Source organism: Penaeus chinensis, chromosome 29 (genome assembly GCF_019202785.1).
Source record: "Penaeus chinensis breed Huanghai No. 1 chromosome 29, ASM1920278v2, whole genome shotgun sequence".
Lineage (NCBI taxonomy): Eukaryota > Metazoa > Arthropoda > Malacostraca > Decapoda > Penaeidae > Penaeus > Penaeus chinensis.
The window spans coordinates 2183553-2193983 of NC_061847.1; the positions used below are offsets into that span (position 1 = coordinate 2183553).

The 10431-nt window shown below is 40.0% G+C and overlaps 1 protein-coding gene across 1 annotated transcript in view; it reads right to left on the reverse strand.

Moving 5' to 3' along the window:
• Nucleotides 1–10431, reverse strand: part of LOC125040756 (alpha-catulin-like) — a 17501-nt gene that overhangs the window by 6565 nt on the left and 505 nt on the right. Inside the window, exons 2-5 of the mRNA XM_047635460.1 lie at nt 8822–8959; nt 6695–6863; nt 6107–6219; nt 861–965 (exon numbers count right to left, since the gene is read on the reverse strand). Coding sequence (XP_047491416.1) covers nt 861–965; nt 6107–6219; nt 6695–6863; nt 8822–8959 — 525 coding nt within the window. The remainder of the gene's footprint in view (nt 1–860; nt 966–6106; nt 6220–6694; nt 6864–8821; nt 8960–10431) is intronic.

Here is a 10431-nt window from a genome sequence, read left to right on the forward strand (position 1 = left end):
GAGTGAAGGAGTGAGTGAGTGCGAGGTGGAAAGAGGAAGTGAATATGGGTGTGAGCAGGGAGGGAAAAATAAACGGGGGAAGTAAGACGTGGAAGAAGGAGGGGAGGAGGCGAAAGGCGAAGATGACAAAGGAGAGTAAAAAGACAAACAAATGAGTACCATATACAAAACCTTTGAAATAAGTAATTATCTCACCTATCTAAAGAGCACACGAGCTGTAATTATAACAAGAAGTACAAGAAAAAAAAATATATATATATGTGCATATACATCAAATAACTTCCACCACATGCAAATCGTATAAATATATAATCTCTATCTGTTCAAAAAGCCTTAAATCCAGTTATAACAAGTAGCAGAAACAAGTCAAACCAACACAGGTACAGCATCGATTTTTCAGTATCTGATGGCCTGGCATTTCGAAATCCGAAATGAATTAAAATCGGGCATTTGAATTCTGAATTTCCCGCGAGATATTCGCCTGATATTCTAGGAAAAAAATCGTTGGCTAATTTAAATATGTGCCGTAATCTCTACTACAAGTAGTCAGGTCTACTGAATGACTCCACAACCAATAATGTACAAATCATGGTCAGTTACATCTTGTCAATTACTTAAAAAAAACTTAAAGGGGAGCAACTTTAAAAGCTAATTATTGAAGTTACTAAAAGTTATCACATACAGCCATCACACTGCCAAAGGAAAATGATTGTTATACGACCTTCGTTGGTCCGGCAAAACGGATCCTACGTTGCGGTCATGAAATGAAACCTGCCGAAAAAACGATCGTACCCGTTTCAATATAAGAACAAAGCAACATGAACAACAATCAAAATATACATCAACCCGGATCCCTTTACCTCGGAGGCCATGAGCTTCATATCCAAGCCAGACTTGGCAAGTTTAGCTTGTTCTTCCTGATCTAGCTTGGTTGGCTTCGGGGGCTTGGGTGTGGTGCCGTGTTTCTGGGGGGAAGTCAGATAACCCGTTTCAACCTGTTGAACCTGGTGTTAATGTTAGTATTAGTAAGGAATTGGTGAGTTCAGTCTCGGAAAAGAGAAAAAAGATCCCAGTCCTTATGGAGTAAGTGGGCATGCAACATATAAACCAGCTGTTACTTTCTCCGGGGCAGTGAGTTTAACGTGTTACTGTCAACGGGTGAACACCAAGTAGCTTGTTAGAAGCACAGAGCAGTCACACTGATGCTGTTTTTTAAAATACATTTAAAGCTTTGGGATATAAGGGGAAGGTGTTCATGGGGGAGGGAAAGTTGAATTGATTTTTATTAATGGAGAGATTAATGGAAATGAATGGTTAAATTTTGGATAGATTTTGAATAAAAGAGAATAAAGTATGCTAGAATGATTAACATTTTTGTTAATTTGCAATACGCGCGCAATTTCACTGGTTATACTTGAGTCTACCAGTCGCGGATCCAAAGGGGGAGGGGGGTACCATAGAACAAGGTAATGAATAATATATAAACAATATATGACTAATTTACGTAACGATATAAATAATATTCTGCTAAATTTAGTGACAAACTGGCAATTGAAATCAAATGTCCATATGATTTTCGGCAAACGTGAAATTGTACCCCTTTTGCCCTACTGAAAAATCTCGCGAGCTTGGATCTCCTGTTTCTACTCGGCATGATGGAGCGTAATTACGTTTGGAAGACTCCTCCGAATTGCTAAAAAAAAAAAAAAAAGTAGGGTCTACCGCTCTCTACACACCCTCTGCCTCGTGCCTTCAGTAAATTGGTTCTTCAATAGTGCACATTGACCTCCCACCCCCACCCCCACCCTACGCCCACCCCCACCCCCACCTCCACTCCCTCCCCATCTCCCTTTGAAACATCCTGGATCCGCGACGGTTTCTAAAATCATCACAAATATACCGAAGTCATCTTGAAATCAATATGATCTTGATATGAAGGACATTTAGAAAATAACTGACTAAATGACAGTGTCCTGATTTTATGAAGTTGGATCACTGTTTTCTTAAGGAAAATAGAGCGCGAAGATAGGTCACAGCTGTGTGTTTGACATCTTAAATTCGAATTTACGAATGTTCTTCTTTTTCCTCGAAATTCTACAAAAAACGGTTAATGTTAATACTTAAAAAGTTTTTATATATCTTTTACTTAAAAAATCTATCACTAATATCTAAAATGGTGTCACTTAATGGTTAATATAAACACGACAGCTATTGTATGATACTCCTATGTTAGGTTTACAAGGATCTATGTAATATATTAGTCTTAAAATACTGTTAATTCTTATGGGACAATAGAAATTTTAAAACAATCCTAACTCTCAAATGTCTTAGAAATAGATTATGATAAGTACTAATGTTTAACAGTAATTATTTTTAACAGAAATTTAATAAGACTAAATGTTAAAGATTTTCAACTTATAGCACAAACACATATACATAACTTTTAGATACATTAAAAAAACACACATCTTCAATACAGACAATTAACAAAGACTGGATATAATAAGGGTCAAAGAGGTTGGCTCGAATTACCACTACAATTACTGCACACAGACAGACAGACAAACAAAGAGGCAGACAGACAAACAGACAAGCAGACAGACAGACAAACAGATAGATAGACACTTTGCCTACTGATACAAAAGGAATATACTGAGATTATTTTTTACATGTGACAATAAGAAGATTGGAAATAAGCCTCTTAAGAGCAAGAGAGAGGTTGGGAGAGAGTGAGAAAAAGAGGCGGTGGAAAAACGGAGGAAGTAGGGAGGAAAACAGGTGGACTTCAGAGAGAGAGAGAGAGAGAGAGAGAGAGAGAGAGAGAGAGAGAGAGAGAGAGAGAGAGAGAGAGAGAGGGGGGGGGGGCAGGTGGAGGAAGAGGAAGTCAGGTGAAGAGAGAAGAGAGAGAGAGAGAGAGAGAGAGAGAGAGAGAGAGAGAGAGAGAGAGAGAGAGAGAGAGAGAGAGAGAGAGAGGGGGGGGGGGGCAGGTGGAGGGAAGGAGGAAGTCAGGTGGAAGTGAGAATGAAAGAGAAGAGAGAGAGAGAGAGAGAGAGAGAGAGAGAGAGAGAGAGAGAGAGAGAGAGAGAGAGAGAGAGAGAGAGAGAGAGAGAGAGAGAGAGGGGGGAGAGACAGGTGGAGGGAGGGAGGAACACTGAAAGAGAAAGAGAAAGAGAACCAGACAGAGGCAGTCAGCGAGATAGAGTGTTCGTTTACTTTGACAATCGAAAATGGTAAATTATTTAACCATAATCTTTTCAACTGGCATCGTTAAATTAATATTCAAACCAGCAGTATTATCATTCAATACTTAAATAATAATTTCATATTTATATTCATTAGAATAAAAAACAGAACAAAATGGCGTTGGTAACAATATTAATAGAAATGCATTGATTAAATAAATAAAAAAAATATTTAATTACATCTAATTACATTTCTAATTGTCATTTATTGAGATTTTCTTTAAATCACTGATAATGTTTAATATGTCAGAAGTTTCCTTTAGAACTTGCTGTTTAGATCTAATATTTTAAAGATAACAAAACCGAATTGAAGAAAATATAGTTTCGTAAATAAAATGTGTATATATATATGTATATACATATATACATATATTCATATATAAATATGTGTGTGAGTGTGTGTGTGTGTGTGTGTGTGTGTGTGTGTGTGTGTGTGTGTGTGTGTGTGTGTGTGTGTGTGTGTGTGTGTGTGTGTGTGTGTGTGTGTGTGTGTGTGTGTGTGTGTGTGTGTGTGTGTGTGTGTGTGTGTGTGCGTTTGTGTGTGCGTGTGCGTGTGCGCATAACATATATATATATATATACACATACATACACACATATATATGTATATATATACATATATATATATATATATATATACACACATATACATACACCTAAAACACGCTTTGGATAAAAACAAAAAAATAATAATAATTGTCCTGAACCTGAGAAGCAAAAACAAACGAAAAATGAGAAGCGATTCGGAAAAGAGGACTGGCATTGGAAGGGCCTCTAAATACATAGAATTTGTGTCGGGTCATTTATTATCTATTATGCAGAAATACACATATAATAAAGAAGAAGGAGAAAAAAGGGAAGAAAAAGAAAGAAACAGAAGAGAGAAAGGAGAAAAAAGGGAAGAAAAAGAAAGAAACAGAAGAAAAAGAAGAGCAAAGTGAATAGGAAAAGAGGAGGTGGAGGACGAGGAAGAAGAAGAAGAAAAAAACGAAGAAGAGCAAGACGAAGAAAAAAAAAAGAAGAGGAAAGGTAAGAAGAAGTAGAGGAAGAAGAAGGGGAAGAAAAAGAAGGGAAAAGAGGAGGCTGAAAATGGAACACACGGAGAGGGAAAAGTAAAACTAAAAAAAGAGAAAGCAAGAATAATGACACGAAGATAAGGACCCAAGAAAAAAAAAAAAAAAAAAAAAAAATAGAAAAGAAAACAGAAATACCCCCTTCCCCCCCACAAAAGCCCTAATTTCTAAAAAAAAATATAAAAAACAAAACACAACAAAAAAAAAATAACCCCAAAAAAAAACCCCAACCCCAAAAAAAACATGATATAAAGTCATCCCTTTTTTTTTCATAAGAAAGAAAAACAAGGGCAGCCTATGTTTCATTAAACGAGTTAAAAGAAAATGCTTTTTTTACAATCCGTCGCAAATTGCAAAAAAACAAAAAACATAAAAAGAAAGATATATAATTCAAAGAAATGTTAAAAAAAGAACCAAAAAACCATCTGCCCCACTATTTTAAAAATTTAAAAGCCCGGGGCTTTCTATTATCCCTAAACCCACCTTCCCTGGATGGGCCCATAAATAAATATATAATATATAATTTTTTAAATTAAATAAAATAAAACAAAATTTTATATGTATGTGCATAAATAAAATTTTGTATATATATGTTTATTGGTATTAAAATGTATATGTATAAAAAAAAAAAATTTATAACCCCCCACATAGACAATAATAAATTTCATTAAAAATATAATTTAAAATCAAAACTTCTAATTTTCTCTACAAAACCAATATCAAACAATAAAAAACCCCCTGCACAAAGTACAAAAACCAAGGGTTTTTTATCACAAATATCAGCAGATTTAACCCTGAAACACGTACATACCACACAAACAACTTAACCAAAAAAGAACCCAATAACCCTATTTCACATACAAACAACGCGAGAGAGATAAAAAAACACTTACACCCCTAAAATTCCCCCTCCTCCCCTACTTATATTTAGTAAAAAAAATCGAGGGGGGAGGGAGGAAAAAGTGAGAGAAGAGAGGAGAGAGAAGGAGAGGAGAAGAGAGAAAAGAGGAGAAAAGGGGAGAGAGGAAAAGGAGAGAGAGAGAAAAGAAGAGGGGAGAAGAAGAGGAAAAGAAAGAGAAGAAAAAAAAGGGGGAGAAGAAAAAGAGTAAGGAAGAGGTTTGAAAAAGAAAAAGGAGGGGAAAAAGAAGAAAGAAGGTGGGAGAGGAAAGAAAGGGGAGGGAACGAAAGAAAAGATTAGAGAAGAGAGAAGAGAGGGGAAAGAAAGAGAGAAAAGAAAAAGAGAAGAGAGAGAGAGAAGAGAAAAAGGGGAGAGAGAAGAGAGAAAAAAGAAGAGGAGAGAGAGGGGGAAAGAGAAAAAGAGAGAGAGAAAAAAGAAGAGAGGAGAGAAAAAGGAGAGGAGAGGAGAGAGAGAGAGAGAGAAGAGAGAGAGAGAGAGAGAGAGAGAAAGGAGAGAGAGAGAGAGAAGAAGAGAGAGGGAGGAAGAAGAGAGAGAAAGAGAAGAGAAGAAAAGGGGAAAAGGGGAAGAGAGAAGAGAGAGAGAGAGTGAAAAGAGGAGAGAGGAAGAGGGGGAAAAGGAGAGAGAGAGAGGGAGGAGAGAGAGAAGAAGAAGGAAAAAACAAGAAAAGAAGAGAAAAAAAAAAAGAAAGAAAAAACCAAGAAAAAGAAAACCAAAAATAAAAAACAATAGAAGATCATGACGGCATGAGCATCGAATCCAAAAAACAAAACAAAAAGAATAATTGCAGGCTGTTGCAAGAAGTTGCAATCTTGCAGGCTTGCAGGCTTGCGGTAGGGAGGGAGGAGGGCGACGGCCGTGCAAGCTGGACCTACCCCCGGGCGCGGCAGAGACATATACACCTGCTTCTCTGGCGGCTTACTCTCGGCAGCTATCTGGTCGCCAATGTCCTTGGTCAGACTCTTCACATCGCCCACCAAAAAGGCCCCTGTCAGCAAAAACTGATCATGCAAAAAGGGAGAGAGAAAGGGGAGAGGGAGAAAAAAAAAAAGAATGAAAAGAAGGAATAAATTTTGGGCATTGTTTTTGATTTTTTTTTTTAAAAGGAGGTAGATGGTTTGATTAGATTTTTTTTTTTGAAGGGGGTTATTAATCGTATTTTTTTTTTTTTAGGGGGGTTGTCGAAAGGGGGTTAAAACTAAGAATGGTGAAGGGTTAAAGAGAGTGGAGGGGGGAGAAGGGAGAAAGCCCTTCATAGAACTGTCCCCCGGGCAGAGCCAGAAAGCAATGAAGTAAATAAATTACATGAACTAAATAGCCATCTCATCATCAAACATCCACATCATCATAATCAATGCCTCATGAGCAGGAATTCTTTTTAAAGAGAAAAGAGGGAGAAAAAATAAGAGCTAGCTGGAGCGTCCTCAACGCTTTCTGCCAAACTAGTGTCTCTTTCGGCCGACAGAGGGCCTCACCTTCGGGCTTCTCCTTACGATTTGGGGGTCGGGGAAGGGACGGGTTTGGGGCCGCCGTCACCACCTGCGGGCCGTAGATGCGCAGGTTGATCTCGCCGTATTTCGCGGCCACCTGAAGCGAGTCTGTCGTGGCTATGTGGCGGAGCAGTTTGCAGACCTAGGGATAGGGGGAAGGGGAGAAAAGAGAGGGAGGTTATCTATCTATTTTATTTTATTTATTTTTATTTTCTTATTGTATGCGTGACTGGGATTATTGTTTGCTAGACTGAAAAAGGGGCCTTTCTGCAGAATTGGACGGGAAGGCGAGGAAAGGGAGGGATATTTGTGTTACAGTAAATAATTGCTCGCACACCTATAAATGGAGTGTTTTCTGTATGTATATCACAGTTAAATTGTAGGAAGGAAGAGTTAACGGCGAGATGAAAATAAATCTAATTTGCAAACCTGGAAAAAGTGTGTGTGTGTGTGTTTCACATGCAAGGGTGTGTGTTTGCATATATATACATATATATATATACACACACACACACACACACACACACACACACACATATATATATATATATATATATATATAGAGAGAGAGAGAGAGAAAGAGAATGATCTCCAGAAGAGCTGCACGCGCCTCGCACACAAACCCAGCCAAAGGCCCAGAATGCATTCCCAAAAAGGCGACGCCCGTAGACAAACAAGGCTCCCCATTTGCATTTCGCGTAAGAGGCTCATCGCCGAATACACCCAACGTTAAACCAGAGCCACTGCCTCTGACACAAGCCTAATACCGTAAAATGGGAGGATAATGAAAATTGTGGACTTGGAAAGAAAAAGAAAGAAAAAAGTACAGAGAATAAATATAACCTGCGTTAGCGTGTCTTAATTCCAACGAAGATGATAACATTACACATCATCCCTAATCTTCACCCCCAATCCGATGCATCTAATCCCTAATCCTCATCTCAGTCCAAGCCCCTAATCCCTAATCCTTCCAATCTACCCAATCCCTGATCCTCACCCCAGTCTACCGAATCCCTAACCTTACAATCTACCTAATACCTAATCCTCACTCCGATCCAACTTATCCTAATCTTCACCCCGGTAAACCTCCCTCATCCTTATCCCCCCCCCAAAATCCAACCCAATTCTCCCCCAATCCCTAATCCTGACCCCGATACAACACATAATCCCCAATCCTCAGCCAAGTTCCTAATCCCTAATCCTGACCTCAGTCCACCTAGTCGATAATCCTGAACCCAATCCAACCCAAATATTCCCTAATCCTCACCCCCCTAATCTTCCCTCCTAATCCCTAACCCTAACCCCTAATCCCCAATCCTCATCCCTAACCCCCAATCCTCGCCCCTAATACCCAATCCTCACCCCTAATCCCCAATCCTCACCCCTAATCCCCAATCCTCACCCCTAATCCCCAATCCTCATCCCAAATCCCCAATCCTCATCCCTAATCCCCAATCCTCATCCCTAATCCCCAATCCTCACCCCTAATCCCCAATCCTCACCCCTAATCCCCAATCCTCACCCTTAATCCCCAATCCTCATCCCTAATCCCTAATCATCATCCCTAATCCCCAATCCTCATCCCTAATCCCCAATCATCATCCCTAATCCCCAATCCTCACCCCTAATCCCCAATCCTCACCCTTAATCCCCAATCCTCATCCCTAATCCCTAATCATCATCCCTAATCCCCAATCCTCATCCCTAATCCCCAATCATCACCTGTGTTCGAGGAATCCCTAACCCTCACCCCCTAATCGTCATCCCTAATCCCCAATCCTCATCCCAAATCCCCAATCCTCATCCCTAATCCCCAATCCTCATCCCTAATCCCCAATCCTCACCCCAAATCCCCAATCCTCACCCCTAATCCCCAATCCTCACCCTTAATCCCCAATCCTCATCCCTAATCCCTAATCCCCAATCCTCATCCCTAATCCCCAATCATCACCCGTGTTCGAGGAATCCCTAACCCTCACCCCCTAATCGTCATCCCTAATCCCCAATCCTCATCCCAAATCCCCAATCCTCATCCCTAATCCCCAATCCTCATCCCTAATCCCCAATCCTCACCCCTAATCCCTAATCCCCAATCCTCACCTCCTGTATGTGCTCTATGTGTTCGAGGAATCGGTCCGCGTACTCGTCCAGCCTCTCCTGGTCCGTGGCGAGGCCGGCGTTCTTGAGGGCACTGATGAGCTCGCTCTCCTCGCACGCGCCTCTCACCAGCTCCTCGGCCTGGGGGGGGGAGGGAAGGGGGTGGGGAGAGAAGGAAGAGGGAGGGGGGAGGGAAGGAGGAGGGAGAGGGGAGGGAATGGTGTGTGGGTGGGGGAGGGGAGGGGAGGGAGAGGGGAGGGAGAGGGATGGGAATTGTGTGTGGGTGGGGGAGAGGAGGGGAGGGAATGGTGTGTGGGTGGGGGAGAGGAGGGAATGGTGTGTGGGTGGGGGAGAGGAGGGAATGGTGGGTGGGGAGAGAAAGAAGAGGGAGAGGGGAGGGAATGGTGTGTGGGGGAGGGGAGAGGAGGAGGTCGAGGAGATGGAAGGAAATGGAAGAGGATGAGGACGGGAAAGACAGAAGAAAGGGAGAAGGGAGGAAATAGAAGAAGAGGAGAAGGTGGAAAATAACAGAAGAGGAAGAAGGGGGTGATAAAAGAAGAGGAGGAGGGATAGAAAAAGAGGAGGAGGGAGATAATAAAAGGAGAAAGCGAAATATAGAAGAAGAGGAAAAAGTAGAGGAAGATCAGAGGAAGAAGAAGACACAGTAAAGAAGAAAGAAAACGAGAAAAAGAGGGGGCAAGGGAACAAGAAGAGATAGAGAGAGAGAAGAAGAAAAAAAAAAACATTACAATTTAGCCTTTTAGCAGCAGAATCTGACATACGAAAGAAACAAGCGCCTTTAAAATCGCTCCAGAAAGGGAGTTACGTGCATGGTCGATGGAATTCAATGTAAACACAATATACCTTCACAAGAGATCGAATTCCATTGCAGCTGAAGATTGGAAAAGCCCGAGAAAGGCAAACAAACACGGACCTAAGGCAAGAGCTTGACAAATTCAAATAATTCTTGCTCTGAATATTTATTTTCATGATATAGAAAAAAAAAACGAATCTAAATATTAGCAGAGGGGCAAACAGCTCAAAACACACACACACACACACACACAATATAAACATTTAGAAAAAAAGTAAATAAACATTTTGATCTCATTTCAGAAAATAACACGATAAGGACTTTTACGAGCAAATAAACTCACACGTAAAAGCAAGAAAATACGATAAAAGAGAAAAGTTTGAAAATAAAACTCAAAAGACAAACGGAGTAAACATGAAAAAAAAAGGAAAATGTGTAACACGGGAGAAGAAATAAATAAGAAAGAGGAGAGAGGAAGAAAGAAAGAAAGAAAAAACATAAAACAACTGAATAGGGTAGCAAACTTCAATCTAAGGATAATATTGATAATGATAAAAAAAATAATAATAATAACAATAATGATAATAATAATAATAATAAAAATAACAACCATACCAACAACAACAACAATAATAATGATACTGATAATAAAAGTAATAACAATAATACCAATATGAAAATAATGACTACACTACCAAAAGTACTGGAACTTCTGTTACTACTCCTAGCAACGACGCTACAACTACTATTACTACTACCACTACTTAAATCATCACTACTAATCACATGCACAAAAGAA